General features: G+C 45.8%; 1 protein-coding gene across 1 annotated transcript in view; it reads right to left on the bottom strand.

The window, feature by feature from the left end:
• LOC144175475 (cell adhesion molecule Dscam1-like) overlaps positions 1 to 18,776 on the bottom strand; it is a 185,688-nt gene that overhangs the window by 43,632 nt on the left and 123,280 nt on the right. The window contains exons 12-15 of the mRNA XM_077704563.1: positions 4,604 to 4,894; positions 2,816 to 2,935; positions 1,953 to 2,132; positions 542 to 692 (exon numbers count right to left, since the gene is read on the bottom strand). Of these exons, the coding sequence (XP_077560689.1) occupies positions 542 to 692; positions 1,953 to 2,132; positions 2,816 to 2,935; positions 4,604 to 4,894 (742 nt within the window). The remainder of the gene's footprint in view (positions 1 to 541; positions 693 to 1,952; positions 2,133 to 2,815; positions 2,936 to 4,603; positions 4,895 to 18,776) is intronic.

Below are 18,776 nucleotides of genomic sequence, written 5' to 3'. Positions count from 1 at the left end.
CGACCCCCTTTTTAGCCATTTTGTTAAAGGATGGTACTCCTGCCCATCGTTCACTACATCGCATGAACCACGCCACTTCACCTCTTTCTTTTAATACAAGCTAAGATGTCATTAGCGCGATTTTGTTTCCTAATTCATGACGCTTACTTCATACGACTGAGCGTTATTTCAGTGTTACATCAGGTCACTGAACTGTTTCCAATTAGGCAATGACAGCCAGCTTCCACGTACGATCTCTGGAAAACACAAGCATGCCCTTCATGCATGACATAGAAATAGAAATAGACCTGCCAAAACATTCTACACGCATTTCTCTGCCATGATTCTGGCTAGGCCAGTATTTTATTCCAGGGCACTTTTTGAAACGTGATCGGCGTTTAAAAGATGTGAACAACGAAGCAGCGCTTATTGCGCGAAAACGTAGAGCGTTGTACCACAGTACCGGTGTCATGTTGTGCTGGCATAAAACCGCCACCCAAATTTTCCATCGAGCAGTTACACTGCTGAAGCACTTCTGCGCTTGCAGGGCGCGCACACTGACCTGGGTTCCTCCAGCGACGGGGCGAAGGGGCGGCCGTCCCTCGTCCATGTGAGCTTGATGGGCGGATCTCCGTCCGCCCTGCAGTTGAGGCTCGCCGAGTCGCCACGCCGCACGGTTAAGGCCTGGAACTTCTGCTCGAAGTGGGCTGCCACTGCGGCGAAACAGGTGAACTGCGCGCTTTCTTTTGCGGTTTACGGTCAGACAAGGGCCGAAACAAGCAACGTTGCCTGGTCACAATTTGGCAAACCTTCGAGCCGGAGCTCTTCAGTGATTCATAGCTGCCTAAATGCTTTCCTGTGAGATTACACGCTTTTCAGTGGCGGCAATAAAAGTTTTCAGGCGAAGCTTGTACTGGCTGACTTGCGACGTCGACGTTGCGTTCACTGAACAGCCTTGCGGCAGAGCCAACTTTATCGACGTATCTAAACGATGATGATGATGCCCTTCAGGTGTTTGTAACCTCCAGGCTTTGGGGGATTGGCCAGGGACAAAGTGTTGACTGAGAAATTTTATCTACCTACTCTTCGGGGGCAGCTCTCGCTATCCGTCGAAGCTGGCGAGGCCTCCGCGCACAAGTTTCGCGCGTTATACCTCGTGGTGAAATGGTGGCGCCACTGAATTTGAACCATTGGCGCCCCCTGTCGCACCGCGCCGCATCTTCTGCTTGTTCTGTGCTACGCCGGTCCCCGTAGCGCATGCGCAGGGCCATTACGACAGTGCGTTGCAGGACGCGCGCAATACTATACTGCGGTTTCGAACAAATAGAAAGCCCTGAGAAATACTAAGAAATACGGGTTGCTTCCCCCTTGGGAAAAAATTTACGCCAGAGCCAGAACTCCTATAAGGTTTACAGTAGACATATATGCTTACAAACTAGTTTTATGATTCCTAAATACCAGAGGGATGGACATTTTAGCTATTATGTTTAAGCGCTACGTACAATGGAGTAGCGGTATTATAGGTACAAAGCGATAGTTGTTACTGCATGCTGCTACTGCGACGAATGCAGTGATTACTCATTGAGAATCAGGCGATTACACGTGCAGAGGTGGGAGTATTTCTAAATCGAATTAAATTCATCAACTCCGCAAGGAAGTGACAGAATCGGGAATATTATACTGCAGCTGAAAGACACAACGGCGTGTGTCATGCAGCTAGACTTTTCACGCGTTGATTCCTGGTTGCGTATGCAACTACCATTTATTCCTGTTTACCTATTTAGAACAAGAACACTGCAAGCTAGACCGCGATTCGCAGCTCTTCCGTGTTCATCCGAGCATTACTTATTTGAGAGGTCATTATGCCATAATTGCAATCATTCAAGATTTTGAGTTCGCCAAAATATCCCTCACAACTCCAAGCTGTGCCAAAAAGTGAGCTTTTGAGCCCGGTTGCTTCCTTGAATACACACCATTGACGTCAAGCTTGACGACGGCAGAGGTGCCCGGCCCGACGCCGTTCTGCACCTGGCACAGATAACGCGCTGCGTCGGAGAGTTCGGCGTCGTTGATCACGAGAGAGCCGTTCTCCAACACACGGGCGTGCGCGCTGCTCGTGATTGTCACGAACAGACGACTACCATCGTCGGACACTGCAGGAGGTGTAAATGCATAACGACAAATTAAAAGTGCCAAATGGCAGATGAAGCGGTGACATGCCATTTTTTGACGTGTAGTTAGGCTCAAAAGAGGGAGTTACCGCCAGCCCACACTGTGTATGACAAGCGCTCGGCGTGAAGAACAAACGCTGTCATTATATTCACGGTCTCGTTCTTATTACGATGTTCAAACTTAGCTCAAGGATTATTGGCGCTTCCTGTCGCCAATGACACCCTGCGCACCAGCTGTATTAGTCACTCTTCAGGACTCCTTAGAAAAACAATGAACACCCTTATAGGGCCAACGATTGTTGAGCCTGTTTCTGAGCACCTCAACGACAACGGGCAATTTTACAGGTTTCACTGATACACAGGAAGTGTTGGCTGCTCATCATAGCAGCTGCGACATCATGAATCACTTCCTTTATCATTACGGCTTCATCATCTACACCGATGCGACTGTGAAGGCGTCGACCAAGGGAGCAAACCTATCGCACTGCTCGGTGATAACTACCATGGTAATTTGATGTAGTTGAAATTATAATTTACGCTTATCTCTTACAGAAACAGCACAAACTGAACAACAAGATAAAACTCCATAATGGCGTTACGTTCGTGTTATCGTGGGCCATCTTTTTTATCCCGCGTACATAATCTATACATTGTCTCGTACTCACGCTGCTCCTTCTTCCATCTGATAACAGGAACCGGAAAGCCATCCGCCTGACAATTGAAGACGACCTGCTGGCCCAGGACGGCAGCCTTGTCTGCTGGCTCGTGGCGCCACCGAGGACCCACTGCAGGGAAGGCGGCAGGTTGGGGAAGAATCCTAAGACGCCATGGTTTGGTTTTGATAAGCAAATCTTGACTATCGATCATAAAAATATAAGAAGTAAGGCAAATGACTATATAGTGCGATTAACGCACTACAACGACGAAATAATCAAATAAAAACAGTTGTTTCTGAAAACGTTACACCATTAAAATCGGGTTTTGGCATGAAATAATCCGATTTCTAACTTTTGCTGTAAGGAGTGTGATGCTGTCGGCATATTAGTCTGTTGCGCTATAATGCACATGACACCAAAGCATCGGATCAACGAGACAGCCCCACTTCTAACTCAATTGCTTCGCTTATTGCCGTAACCTATATATACTTCCACAGTATTGTTTTTTTAAATGACTCCGCACATAAAAACACTAGACTCCTTCCGTTTAACCACTTTCGTGTCGGAATTGTAACGCGAACCCCATGCAAATAAACCACATACTAAGGAAAGTACATGAAAGGGTGCAGATCAAACGGTTCGTTTCGCGCTCTCCGTCTATAATGTCACCGCACTAATTTGTGTTGGCCGACAAAATAGCCCCCGCTAACATACATGATTGCACGCTGTAAGCAGTGTGTCTGGACTGTTCTGGACAGCTCTGCAGTGCGTCTAGACTGTTCGTGTGCGGTAATATCTATTCTTACATAATTAATTATTGCGCGGTTGAAATTCCATGCATCGTTACTTCTATGAGAATATGTGCTTGCCAATCGTCGTCCTTTAAGCAGAAATTCCGTCTGTTACCAAGCTCGAGCAAAGGCAAATCAATGATATGAGCTTGTGATCATATTTCTAAACTAACGTCTTAAGCGGTTTCTTGAAGTGCCTAAAAGATTTCCCCTGAACTGTTTTTTGTGTTATGATATTCTTTCTTCATTCCCACCGATTGAATCTGCCAGAAGTCGCCTGTGTGGATCGAAATAAAACTGCAACGTTTTTGCATCAACGAAGTTTACAAACTTAACATGTTAGAACAGCACAAGTCAGGTTCTTTCACCTTCAAGAATGTTAACTGGAAACGTCATCATAGAGTACCTTTTTTTGCAGCAACAATTATATTCGAACAACTCAATTCATAAAAAACTCACTGAATGCATTCACGCGAGTGTTGTTACAATATTACCCTTCTAATAATTTTTTGTTTAAACAGATTGGGTTACGTACGTACTCTAAGTTCAAATTTTGAGAGTTCAGAACCTTCCTGCTGTTAACAACCCCGGTATTTAAGCCCGCTTAAGCACACTGTTTTGCTTAGCGAGTGACGTAAATATTTGTTAATCGACCAGATTTATTTCGTTCAGTCGTAGTGCTTTTTTCTTCCTGCACGTTCATAGCAATCGGAATTGTGGCTGAGCTGGTTACCGCATATGGCATACTGCCGGCAGCATGGCATTGGAAAACAAGTCTTTCACGTGTCGAAATGTCTGTTCGTACTTTTACCATTTCGAATGCGGAAGACGCCAGTCCATTCTGAAATTCCGCGGCTCCAAGTACATGCCCGCACTTAGACTCAATCGACCAGCGCTGCTGATGTGTATGGTAGGGCGTAGCAGGTTTACGAGAGGGTAGACAAACTAGATTATTCTAGCAGGTGTCCCTCCGTAAAAGCATACCAGTGACATAACCGCAACGCACCGCGCACAACCATGGGCGCCGTGAAGTTAGCCGAAGCTGCAGGATTGAAGGCGACGCAGGTGTAAAAGCCAGAGTGGACTCCCTGCCTCACGCCAACCACCGACAGGAAAGATGTGTAGTCATTGGTACGAGACACTGTGGCCCCAAGTGCCTGAGTATCCAGTGGTCGACCGTCCTTGAGCCAGGCGATGGATATGGGAAGGTCACCGTCAGACACGACGCAGGCCGCACCGGCTCGCTTGCCTTCCGTCAAGTCGTCCGGGAAGCTGAACGGACTCACCGCGGGAGGCGCTGAGAGCAAGTCAAAAAGAGAGGAATCAATCAATCAATCAATCAATCAAGCAAGCAAGCAAGCAAGCAAGCAAGCAAGCAAGCAAGCGAGCAAGCAATTTTATTACTTTCTGAAAATTATTTATTCGGTTGCCTACAGAAAGAGGTCCCAAGGTCAGAGACTGCAGCGGGCCCTTCCGTACAGAGTAACTCAGGATACGAAGAATAATTGGAGGAAATAATGTCGAACGAGGATATGTATACGAATGATGTAAAGCATAGTCAACAGGTGAAAGTACATGTTAACAGTATCTATACAGAACAAAATTAGAAAAACGCTGGATAGAGCTTTGGAAAGAATCTTGGTTTTGACTAAGTAGGGACATAAAGTGGCATTTCAGTTCGTTAGTTAATTTGTTTAATGAGTTGGAAGCTTTCATAGCGGCTATTAGATTGCCAAAAAGTGCACTGTCTGTTTGCCGTTGTTCGTCATAGCTTCGGCAACAGAAGGTTGTTCTTTGAAGCAAACCTAGCACCGCTATTGCCAAAGAAGAGAAACTCGGAAACTTATTTTTAAGTAACTAACGAATACATAGGTTCTGGTAGGAAGCAATAAAGGAGAACTCGCAGAATAGGAAGTAGATGAGATTATTTTAATAGCTTAGTAAGAGTAAGGAGTAAGAGTACAAGGTGAGTCGTGTATGTGTTGCCCCAGCATGAGATGCAGTATATGTGATATTTATTATATGAATGAATGAATGAATGAGAAGTATAGGCGTTTAATGACTGAAGTATGGCCTTGCTTTAATAATAATGCGGATGCCATAAGCCATTTTTCTCTTTGTGTTAGTAATGCGATGATGACGATACTTCAATTTGGAGTCGAGTAGGACGCCTAAAAATGTATAATGTTCACCAGCAAGAATCGGTTGGTAGTCTACAACTATAACAAATGGTGTGGAGGCTATTCCCCTTAGATGGGAGTTAAATACAACAAATTTTGTTTTAGAAGCGTTAATTCATACCTTAATTGGTTACAACAGGTTAATGAGTTACTGAGACCGATATTTCCTTTAACAATTACTGACGCAACGGTCCTGTCCTAGTTGTAGAGAATGGTATAATCTGCTTATAATATGTATTTTCAAGAGGACAGAAAATTTGGCAAATTATAAGGTATAACAGAAAAAGGGGTGGTCCCAAAATGGAGACTTCGGGTACGCCAAATTAGTTGTTATTTCCGAGTGGACGTCAGCTCTAGCCTCCTCAGTCCCGGGGTACCCAAATGGGTACCACAACCATAAAGGCAATAGCTTTCCCCCATTCGAAACTAGCGTGTCAGAAGTTGTCTCCCCGCCAAAAGCAGGCCTTGCTTTCACTAAGCCCCTCTAGGTGACGCGATGTGTCCAGGAATCTCTGAAGAGCGAGGCGGCGAAAATGGCTTTCAGCGGCGCGAGTGCTCGAATGCGTCCACCAGGTAAGAAGACCCAGAGTACCCAAATGGGTACCATCAAATTTTATAACTTTCGTTTGCTTTTCTTCTAGTGCAATTTTTTTGCACTTATTTCTATGGACAATGAACCAAATAAAAGTGTGTTGTAGCATTTTTGTAGCACTTTCGAAGCATTGTAGAATTTCGAAAATATTGGCTCTTGCATTCCACATGCACTGAAACCCAGAGTACCCAAATGGGTACCATAAATTCTATTACTTTCGTTTGCTTTTTTGCTACAGTAATTTTTTTGCGTTTATTTCTATGAATATTGAATCGAATAAAAGTGTGTTACGAAAGATTTTTCTATTTCCGCATTCTTGGGTCTGAAGAGGCTAGAGACAACTTGAATTCTAGCACGGAAATAATTTTTGGGAAGCATTAATGGCGTCTAATAAGTCCAAGCATTTCGACATTAATAAAAGAGATATCGTGATTGATTTCAAAGGGTTTGACACATCGATGAAAACTCAACTAACGTGACAGCCTTCCTCAATAAGTGATATTAGCTTATCAGTAAAGAAAATGACGGCTGAATCCGTAGAATAACTGGGACGCAACCCAACCTGGCGTGAATAAATGACATTATTTGATACAACTAGCTCGTTAGACGAACGGCAATTAGTTTTTGAGCCATTTATACTTAAAAATGGCAGTATAAATATAGGCCGGTAGTTGGGAAGAAATTATCGATCACCGGGGGTTAAAGACTCGAATAATTGTACCTCGCTTAAGTTCCTCCGCAAACACACCACTTTTAAACATCAGGCAATATGTGTGCTCCTATGAAATAAGATGGGGCACCATTTTTCACTGAACTCGTATTTTATCGTATATGCACTTTTGTATGGCCCTTCTAGCGTCCGTTATAGCGGTGTTTTTGGACATCAAGGCTGCGTATGACTCTGTCACGCATGACGCTATCCGCTTTCAAATGCACTCATTGGGTATTGGTGGTCGGATGTACGATTGGCTGTCGAATTACCTTACCGACAGAAGCATCTTCATGACCACCTCTGATGGCGACACATCGAAGCACACCGTAACTCGTGGTGTACCGCAAGGAGGAGTACTCAGCCCAGCGCTTTTTAATATTTCCCTCATCGGCATTGAAAAATGTTTGCCACCTCATATCGCGATTTCCTTATATGCCGATGATATTTGCATATGGTGCTCCGGCCGAAATAGGCGTGTGCTTCGTGCGAGGCTTCAGCGGGGAATAGATGCTATCTCAGAATTCCTCGCAGTGCGTGGACTCCAAATCTCGGCAACAAAATCAGCAGCCATCGCTTTTACGAAACGTGATGTCACACGGTACGAGCTCATGGCAATGGGGATACCAATACCTTATGTCACAAATCATAAATTTCTCGGCGTCACATTCGATAGATTGTTGACATAGACACCCCACATTCGCAGTTTGAAAGAAAAGTTCTCGTCATTTTTCAACATCTTCCGAATGCTTTCCAGCAACAGTGGTGGCTGCACAGTTTACTCGCTTCTTCGTCTCTACGACGCTCTCTGCGAAGGGCTTTTACGCTACAGCCTTCCTGCGTTGTTTCCCCTCTCAGCTGGAAATCTCAAGGCTTTGGAAAGCATGCAGGTGCGCATACTCCGAGTGTGTATCGGTGTCCCAAAAACAACATCAACCCTGGGAACGTTCACTGAATGTAGACGATTGACGCCGGTAGCGCTGCGCAAACCGGAACTGCTTCGGGCATGTTTGCGTTTTGTCACGAGGCAATGTCACCATCCATTGGCTGAGACTTCTGCTTCAGATCTGCAAGACCTTTTAACGCAACATGGTATACCGACAGAACAGCACGCGACGAAACGGCACGCGACAGAATAGCACCGACATAACAGCGCGGCGTCAAAAGGGCACGCGTCAAAACAGCACGCGTCAAAACAGCACAGCGACAAGAGCGCACAGCGACAAAACCGCACACGACAGAAGAGCACGGCGCCAAAACAGCACGGCGTCAAAACAGCACGCGACAGAAGAGCACGGCGACAAAACAGCACGGCGACGAAACAGCACGCGACAAAACAGCACACTGCAAGAGATGAGCCCTGTAAAAGTTGGGTGCGGTGGCGTTGCTAGGTAGTATGGCAAAGTGCACTCGCCGGAACGGAATCCAAATTCTGTGGCAAGTAAGGAATAGAAAAGCACATTCATTTGAACTTATTTTTACAAGACTTATCTGTGCAGGAACATATCAGTACATGGACATTTAGGCACCCGCATATTCCAGTGGAGGGCGATTTCGGTACAGGAAGAGATTTAGGTGTGCCTGTGATAGGCTGAAGCAACACAAAATAGTGAGCCGTTGATATCAATTACAGATTTTACTTGTTCGTATTACTTTCTTTTTCACGCATGGTTATATGTGCAATTATTTCTATGAAACGACTACTCCAGTAATTGCCTATTAAAGGTGGTTCCTCGATCCCGTTGTATTGATTGGTTTTTGGTCATGAATTCAGGGATCTATTTTTATGAAGACGGCATCTGTGCCCTTTTCGTGGTAATTTAACGCAGAGCCATGAATCTGCATATTTCGTGAACACTTTTTTCTGTGTTAATTTACTGAGGATTGTTCCTGGATCCTCTATTATTTAATTTCTTATAAATGTTGTTTGAATTATTCATTTGCTCATTGACGCCATTCTTTTGAAAACTTCGATGTATAGTGACGGTCTTTTTCACTAAAGTGAAGAATGTGAGCGGCCGGGTCACCAATGAGCCACGATCCACAGTAGCTCATATTCGCGGACGCTGCTTTGACGCGCAATATTGTTGCGGAAATATTTCTTACCCACAAAGAGCTCCTCTGTGCTGTTAAACAAATTAAACCCCCATGTATAAATTAGAATTAAGTGGTGTAGGACTTCAGCAAGAAGCAAATTATCCGTCAGAATAGTAGCGCTTAAGGATTACACTTCGGCTTTTCGCTTCCATCATATTCCAGGTGATTTGGGTTGCAGCGGCTCATGATAACCTGAGGCATGCCTATTTCAACTGGCACTTGTTCTTTCTTTACAATTTCGATAAAACAGCAGAAAAAGAAAACAGCAGCAAGAGAAGATCTTCTTGTGGGAGCCGAAAGATCCCGGCCGCTGCAAAGCATGCCTCGGTACCGGGTTAAGGTATTTTCTTGCCTTGATGCCGTTTTTCTTTGTATTCGCAGTGCGGACTCAATAAAAGAAGCACACAAAAGCTTTCATTTCTCTCAGCTTTTTTAGGCTTCACAACCAGAACGCTAAATTTGGAATATGGGATGCTCCGCAGTGAAGGACTTCACACTTCTTCGCGTGCATTTAAACGGCGACACTCCGGCGTGTTCGCTCTTCTCCTTCATTTGAAATGCAACCACCATTGCGGGCATCTAACTCGCTTTCTTTGGCTCAGCGGCTCAACGCTATCCGCTCTTTCCAGCCCCTACAGGTGGCGCTGCGGAAAACGGCAATAGGAGAAGCGAGTTTAAAACCGGTAGGCGGAGGGCTAACCCATTAGGGTAATAAAGGGTAGGTTTAATGAGTACAGTAAGACAGGCAAGTTGGTTGGTGGCAACGGACGTCCCGATACAGATGGAGGGCTTCTAATCATCATAATCATAATCATCATTTTAATCATCATGGCGTACCAGACTGTGATCCGGCCTTCATACCAACATGCGCGCCAGCATCAATAGAGGCCCAAAAGCCCGTAGCTCTACTAGAAACAATTACTTTATTAAAGATAAACGCAGGCATATGTTGCTAAATGCGAGAGAACGTTAAATTTGTTTCAGGGTGCCTGGTGCCGCGTAAAAAGAGCCGCGTTATACGCAAACCGCTGTGCATGGCTCCGGCCGCACGGAAGTGGTTCGCGAACACCCGCCTTATTGCGAAAAAAACTGCTATAGGATGTGCAACGCTAATCTCGTGGGGTGTTTGCAGTGTACGTCATCGCAGTGTACGTTAAACTTGAGGCGTGTTTGTTTTTTTCCTGTGTAACTGCTAAGCAGAAGACCATACGCACGATGTGCGGGCGATATGGTCCCGGCACAAATGGTCCCGGAGCTACTGGCCCCGGAACTGATAGTCCCGGAACAAATGGTGCCGGAAAACATGTCCCAACTTCAAAGTAGGAAAAAAATGTCCCACCACTACTTCACCTATGCATGAGCGCCTGTATAAGGGAAGCAGGGAGGGGGTCAGTTTATTTGTCTTTACATGTTTGTATTTGTGCACAATATATTTGCATCGGTCCGTACATAATATATTTGCTAAGGCTGAAATTATTTGAAATAAATGCTGCATGCGAATTTGTCGTCGTACGAGTATGTTCTCCCGTGCTTCCATTGCTGGTATCCTTTCGTTTATTAACGCTTGAGAAGCGATTATCACGATTCAGGCTGTGCAGTGAGCGCTTTTACAGGCAAAATATTATTTAGGTTACATGATGTATCGAAAATGGGAGTGGGCCGGCACCACTGAATATCAGACAACATAAAGCTGTACTAGCGATCACGCTCGCCGATTTCTCGCTATTTAAAAAAACGAACTTTACCCGATGAATGGTTTATTGCGTTACCTAAGCTGCGATACTGTGCTCTTCATCTGAAATGCTTCGATATCTGCAGTTAGAATCAAGCGAAGCGGCACTAAGGTTTTGGACCTTGATACTTTTGCAGCTTGCAGCTTCGATACTTTTGATTTTCCCCGAAAATATGACATATAGCTATTATCTATGACGCCTATTATCTTGCTGCAAGGCTTAGAAGACTGCTGGCTAACATGCTTTGTTCAATTTTCCGGCGTGTTGCGGGAGCCTAACAATTGCTGACGGCAGCAGGTGAGCTCATAAAAACAGGCCACTCACCATAAACAACAAACTCTGTTGTTGGGAACCGCATTTGTGCAGAAACATATGCAGTTCATTCGCTAAAGTACATAAACATGTTCGTGTGCATCTTTCTGACGGCTTTACTTTCTCAGAAATTGCGAGAATCAAAGACTGTCACTTGTCATGGTACAATGAAAAGCCAACGATTGATGCCACGATGGACCTCTCCCGGGGTACGTCACGCGGCGGCCGTGACGTCACGGAAATCGCACGTGCTGGGTGTGGCCGGGAGGGTGGTTGGCAAAACATTCGGACCGGCGCGCGGCGCGTATGCAGCGAGGCTGCATTAGACGCGCGCAAAAGTGGAATTTTTGTTTACGTGTTGGCTTTTCTGATGCCGGTGGGCTGTTGTGCTCTCGGCTACCTAAATTTTGCGAGCAAAATCAGCGGCATCAGACTTTTCGGAGTCCCCACAGAGGTACATTCGGCGTGTATTGTGGATGCGCGTAATGTGCCGAAGAGGCTGGCAGCCAAAGCAGCGACATAGTCTGCTCTTACTCGTAGCAACATTTCGCATTCTCGAACTTCAGCTGTTCTACAAAGCGCAGTCATACCGTCTACATTGGCAGTCCGCGCTGATTCGTGCAATGAAATGATACTGTTTATCAACCATCGATCTGCTATCATGCAGCACCAGCAGAAACTTAATTGCTCAAGTGAAATAGGGGGGGGTGGGGGAGGGGGAGGAGGGGGCAGACGGAAATTTTCTTGCTGCGAAATATTGTCATGTTTTGAGGAGGTAGAGCACTGTATTAAAAACACAATGCATGCCTAACCTGCTTAGGCGACGCGAAATAAATGTTTCGACGAGGGATCCGCGATAGCCGCCTGCCGCCTGATCGACAACGACAAAAAAAGTTTGGTCTTTTGTTATGGGGGGATCTGTTCAAGACGAACGAAATTCATTGCTTGTAAGTACAATAAATGTTTACCTTGATCAATTATATTCTGCCTTGAGGATGCCGGAAAACTGAGGTGCTTGCCGTGCTCACATGTAGCATGTGGCCTTCGGGGCGAGATGGGCCGCTCACGCGACTCGAAAAATGTGTTTGCCTTTAGCGAACAGACTCAGTGAATATTCATTTGTTGCGGCCTCCCGACGCTGGAGTATGCATGCGGGCGTACATGGACACTAACTTTAACTATCATGAAATAATGACTACTGAAAATATTTTAGTGCACTGTCGCAAGATATACGCACTAACCATATGTGGCTGCTATGTTACTCTCACAATGACGATGAACCATTTCGAGATTTAACTGGGGTAAAGGTAAGAAAACAATCGGTGAATCTCGTAGAGAACGACATCATCGCGATATTTTTATTGAAATAATTTTTGCCTTTTGCTCTTCATATTTTTGTTTCGTTGCTGCCTATTTTACTATTTAATCCTTTCATGCTTTACCGTTCTTTTTTCCCCTCGTCATGAAATCGTGTGTACGCCACTGTCTCCGGGCGACGCGAAGAGACCAAGAGTAGGGAGCGTATACGCTGCCTGAGGCACCGCGCTTAGCTTGGCGGACGTCGAAAGCAACAATGAGTTAGCTTTCCTTGGTATGGGTCTGAACACAAAGAATCTTAAAAAAACATTCTTGGAATGCGTCGCAACAGCACCAACCTTCAGAATGACTCGTTTGGCTGTTCTGCCGCGCACTGATTATCCGAAAGCGTCGCCGTTCAGTTGACCAGGGCCGTACCCAGAAATTTTTTTCGGGGAGGGTTATTAATTTTCGGAAGGGGGTAGTTTTGTTGAAAGCAACAGTAAGTATTGTTTACGTGCTGCCTGGAAAAGATTTCGGGAGGGGTTCGAACCCCCAAACCCCCCCTCTGGGTACGGCCCTGCAGTTGACCGTACGGTAAACGAAAGTGTTGCGGAGGTTGTAGATCCGGAAAGCTACATGGAGGTGCGACGGCCACAGCTAGGATAGCTAGACCCCCACCTGCAATGTGGGAAGCCAGTGACGGCCCGAACCAACGGCACATCGCTCCTTCCGGGCACCGGGAACAGGGAGGATTTGCCAGGCCGTGCCGTCGGCGCAGGCGCTTTCTGCCAACCGCCACCTCACTTCGCGGCCGCCAGCAGGCGCCACCCGTCGCGCACGTGCGCTGAGTGACGTCACGTTGTTTACATACAGGGAGAGGTCCATTGATGCAAGAACGGGTGGACCACGGAACAAACCGAACGCGTTTTGCCTGTTTCCAAGTACCGCTCTCAAAATAAACTGGCTCGTGTTCAAAATCCCTCCACTCAATGCGCATGTTAGCAACTGCCCCCTCTTGTTTCCCCTCGACCTCCTCCCTCTCCTCAGCGAAAACGAGGGTTGGGTCGGCTTTTGTTGCCGCCAAGACGAACAAAGGGGCAGTGGCTGCTGCGGAACGCAGAGCGTACAATGCGCACGCGGAGACGTACAATGAGTTGCCCCGAGCGCGAACACAGTCGGCCCCTGGCGGCGGCGGTACGAACCGCTCCTAGTGTGGACGGCTCTCTCGCGTCGTCTGCTTTTTCACGTTGCGTGCGGCGCAACGCGCGTGCTGCACACGACAAAACAACCAATATGTGTGCTCGTTTGGCAGTAAGCAATGACATAGTAACCTCTGCGTGCTCGTTTCCTCTAGAAACGCAATAATCAGCGGCCGTTGCGGGTTTATGCGCTGGTTTAATTCCACGAAACATCTTCGTTGTGGTCACCGCTTGAGTGCGAAACGTGTTATAAACATTGCTTCCACACATTGCACTTTCCTTATTGTTGAGTGCAGTCGTCTGCCGTTTCGGGAACGTCGAAGGGTGCTTTTTGAAGGTGGCGTGGCGATTATTTAAAGGATAAAAGTTTAGTACGCGAAACGGGTAAGAAGCGACAAGACCTGTGCATACGCGTGCAAATTCCACACCCTTGTAAAATTGCGCTGTGTCCTTATAGAAAGACGAAACAAACAAAAACATTTACAGTGCACATGACCCGTGCGCTATCGCCCATACATTACCGGACACGTATTTTACACCCGCAAGCGTCTGTGTGATCGTGTCCTTCCCGTACCTTTTCTAAAATAAATACCATTTTTGGACCGTCGTTGGTTATACTCAGGAGGAGGAATAAACACTTATTCATCTGTATCGAGTTGCTAATTTTACGTATTATTTAAAATACGTTTTTATGGATGCGCAAAAGTATTTAGGGGGAATGTTTCAGTAAAATTAAGCAGTTGTGAGTTTGCGTCAGTCATGTGGCATTTTGTGTGTCATTTTCATATATATCATTTTCAAATCCGGCATGAATCACCTTGTCCAGAAACGTGTCTCACTCAGCATAACCAAATGCCTAATTTGGTCACGTCTTAACCTCTTAAGGTAGAGCTAAGTTTAAAGAAAGAGGAGAAAACGCGTAATATATAATGCACGTTGTTGCCCACATGTGTGTGGGGGTGTGTGCCATGACTCTCTGGTTTTTTTTTTTTTCCCCACAATGCTTGCTTTCAATACAATTTTGAAAAAGGCATCCCACAATTTCTGGACAATATCAGACCAAAGGGGGGTTATACATTTTGGAAAATACGTGTACTGCTTTTTCACCGCTACAGAACACGACGCCTAGTGTAGTTTCGATTGTAAATAATACTGATAACCATAGTTTGGCTTTTCGCGCGCGTTACATGCGTTATCTTCTCGCTGCTCTTGCAACGTTGGCAGGACCCCCCCCCCCTCCCCCTTCCCGAAAAAAAATGAAATGCGCAGAATTTATTTTTTACCAATCCTCAAGAATTAAATGCCAAGACAAAGGCGATATTCAGTTTACAAAACAAAGTAGTTACCGGGAACCCGTTACGCTGATTTGCAACGATAAATAAAAAGGAAATGTTTTACTACATCTGCAACAGCGCAACTTCATTTATTGCCGTCTTTAGGGTTCGTAAGCGACCTTATACGCAAGAATGCAAACACATCTCGCTGTTGCAGGCACCTGTTAGATTCTAAAAGAACGCAAATCTTCAACAGAGCAGCCGTCACAGAAAATTTGTGCTCACTGTGAGGTCCCAGAACCTTGGTTTGCACACTGTAAGCCTGCTTGTCACTTTGCGAAAACCTAGCTAAACATGAGATGTTGATTGTACTGCGTGCGTTGACAATTCAATTCGCAAGTTCACTTGCGACGAAAGCCGTAAATAGGTGATCCGAAACCGTTATTCATGAAACCTTCCTTCAGAGTCGCTAAAATTTCATTTAAAAGACCCGTGTAGAGCGGTTATATTTATATCTCTGCGCTGATCAAAATTCAGTAATTTTATGTTGCCTTTTGAACACACAAAAAATATCGTAAGCTCTTAGAAGGAATTTCGGGGCAGTTAAGTAGTGTTACCATTTCAGAGCATCCCACAAATGCAAGAATGCGTCATGCTACCAGTGAAAGCGATTGAGATTGCCGTTGTAAACTGAAGTTCAGAGATCGAGGCTTCCTGATTTGTTTCTATTTATGCTTTTATTGAAGGCTCAAAGCCATAGTCTGGAAAGATCGAGCTTGCTACGAGCCACAGCGTACAAGTTTATTGTCACAATTACGGCCATTCTGAGATTCCCGATGAGTCGTCGCGTTTTTTGGCGTAATAATTAAAACTGACTGCCGCTTCCATGCTATACATTGAACGTTGAGTAACCGAACCACAGCATACCCCTCTTGTTTGCACCTGTCGTGCGCACATACGGCAAGAAAAAGGCACGAAGCGCGCCCATAGTGTGCATTCTTACGGGCCGCTCAGCGGAACATCCACACTAGCAGCGCGACGCTGTCGCCACCTACATGTCGAGCTCGCGGCGGGGGCGATCAAAGTTCACTGATAAGGCATCCCTGGCTTTCCCTCCATCTTAAGGCGCGGGAACACCGGAAACACAGGCTTCAGAGTGCTGTACAGATGAAGTACAGAAGTGACGAAGCAATTAGGAACAACAGTATCGCAATAAAATTATTCTTCTTATTATTATTATATTATTAATATTATTATTATTATTATCATAAAAATTGTAGGGCTACCTAAAAAGGAACAAAAGTTTTACCAAATGTCGTCCCTGGCTTTTGCTTCTTTCATTTTGGATATCCCACATGCTGTAATAATTAAAGCCGTAGTATTTTTCCCGAGAAAGAGTAACGAAACGTGAAGAGAACCTCAGAGAGAGCAGTTTGCGCCCACTAAAGTGTTTTTATCCACGTTAAAATCAAAATATTTGCCCATTTAGGCGTTCCATAAAATCGTGCCGTTCTGTCGCTGTGCTGTTTTGACGCTGTGCTGTTTTGTCAACGTGCTGTTCCGTCGCGTGCGCTTTTGACGCCGTGCTGTTTTGTCGCGTGCTGTTTTGTCGGGTGCCCTTTTGACGCCGTGCTGTTATGTCGGTGCTCTTCTGTCGCGTGCCCTTTCGTCGTGTGCTGTTTTGACAGCGCCCCCGCAACATTACGAGATCCCATCTCTGCCTTCGTACCCGCTATGGTTGCTCCCCCCCATAAGCATTCACACAGCCGTGCCAGGAGTGACGCGAAGAGCAAATGTTCCCGCTCCAGCTCTTAAGTTTTACACTCTACAACTTCTAGACAGCAAATACATCGGCCATAAACATATATACACTGATGGCTCAGTGACAGAAGGATCTTCCACGATTGGTGTTTAGATACCTGCGTCGGGCACTACGATAACCAAAAAACTCAGTCACAGGACGTCATCAACAGTAACTGAGCTCGCCGCCATCCGTGCAGCTATTGAATACATCACCATGCAGTCACCCAGCCAATGGGCTATCTTTACGGATTCCCGCGCGGCCCTTCAATGCCTCCAGTCTTTCCCTTCTGACCAGCTAGTCGGGGACATTCGGTTTTTACATCACCAAGCCGTGAATGCTTGCCATTTCGTCGAACTACAGTGGATACCGGCACATTGCGGGGTATCGGGTAATTCAACAGCAGACGCTGCAGCTTCCCAAGCTCACAACTGCCAAGTGCCTACTGCGGCAATACCGTTCTCTAGGAAGGATGCGGCCGCACTTGCGTGTCGTGTTGCGCGGCAGGTACAGCTTTCAATATGGGTGGATCCTTCACGTCGCTATACCCCGCTTTATTCTGTCGACCCAGAATGTACTTTCAAGTTACCCTCTAATCTCACCAAACACGACGCAGCCGTAATACATCGCATACGCCTGAACGTCGCCTACACTCGCCTTTTTCGTTTCAAGCTTCAGCAGACCAGCTCACCCTTCTGTCCGGACTGTAACTGTCCCGAATATATTTACCATGTCGTATGTGTGTGTAAACGATATGACGAACCAAGACGCTCCTTGACAGTGACTTTGGGCAGGCTACCCACATCGTGTCTTACGTTGAATGATGTGCTTGGCCCCTGGTCATGCGCAAAGATGGCTTCACGTGCGACGAGGGCCTTCCTAAGCTTCCTTCGCAGTTCAGGCCCAGTTCACGGACTTTAACAGTGCCGAGCATTGACTCGACATGTGCTACAGAACCGTGACCGTCACCTTTGCACTCTCAAGCTCTTAGTGGTGTCCCAGTGAACATTTCGGGGCTGTGATCACCGTGACTACTAGGTTGGTGGTCAAAGTGTTATGATTGCTCGTGGTCGCTCCGCAGTTTCCTGAACTGTGCTTAAATTCAAAGTGAACCTTCAGCCATTGCGTGTTTACCCCGTCTTTTATTTTTAACCTGACCCAGTGATCTCATGACCCCGTGTTGTCGCTCCGCGGTTGCCTGAACTCTGCTAAATTTGAAAGCGAACATTTCCCCAGTGCGTTAGATCAATTCTCTAGTGTGTTTTAACACTTCTTTTACTTTTACTTCGAACTACTGAACTCTGTCTACAGACCGCTTGTCGTTTTTTCTTTCTTTCTTTTTTCTTTTTTTTCATTTGTGTCATTATTCACCTGACGTAGCATGTTAGGCTATCTGCTGGACAGACCTCGTCAGTACCATTAAACTGCGTTCTCTCTCTCTCTCTCCTTCTAGCGTAGCTAGGTAAAAGTACCCGAGGGCAACGAAATTACCCTCCCATGTATCGGAAGAACATTTAATATAAAATTAGCTGTTTGCAGCTTCTTCCGCTCCCGCAAACCATAGGAAAACGAATGAAAAATAAAAGTCGTTTCGTTCATTCAAATTTCTCTAATTTGAAAACTCAGTATTACAGAATATGATGCGCTAATACATATTTGAGAAGTAAAATTCAGGGTTCACCCTCGAGGTTCCACGTCAATGCGATTCCACGTCAATGCGAATCCACGTCAATGCAATGCAACGAAAATATGGTGACGCAGAGTCGGGATTCTCAAGCGGACTTTCACGGCTGCGCATATTCAAGAAGTTTGGGGAATGGTATGTGAGCGATATTTCTCTGGCGTTACACGAAACGTACAAAATAGCTGCCTCAAGTGCCAGCTGGCAAACCTTACATTTCAGACACCATTAAAATTTTTCTTGTTTAAAGGAGCCTGTATTTCATTCATAGGGCTGCTTTGTGAAGCTAGTGATAGAAAAGG

This window comes from Haemaphysalis longicornis, unplaced genomic scaffold (genome assembly GCF_048455015.1).
Source record: "Haemaphysalis longicornis isolate Haplotype H1 unplaced genomic scaffold, Haemaphysalis longicornis Haplotype H1 scaffold_3, whole genome shotgun sequence".
Classification (NCBI taxonomy): Eukaryota; Metazoa; Arthropoda; class Arachnida; order Ixodida; family Ixodidae; genus Haemaphysalis; species Haemaphysalis longicornis.
The sequence above is the reverse complement of the archived record's forward strand: the minus strand, read 5'-3'. Positions and strand labels throughout refer to the sequence as shown.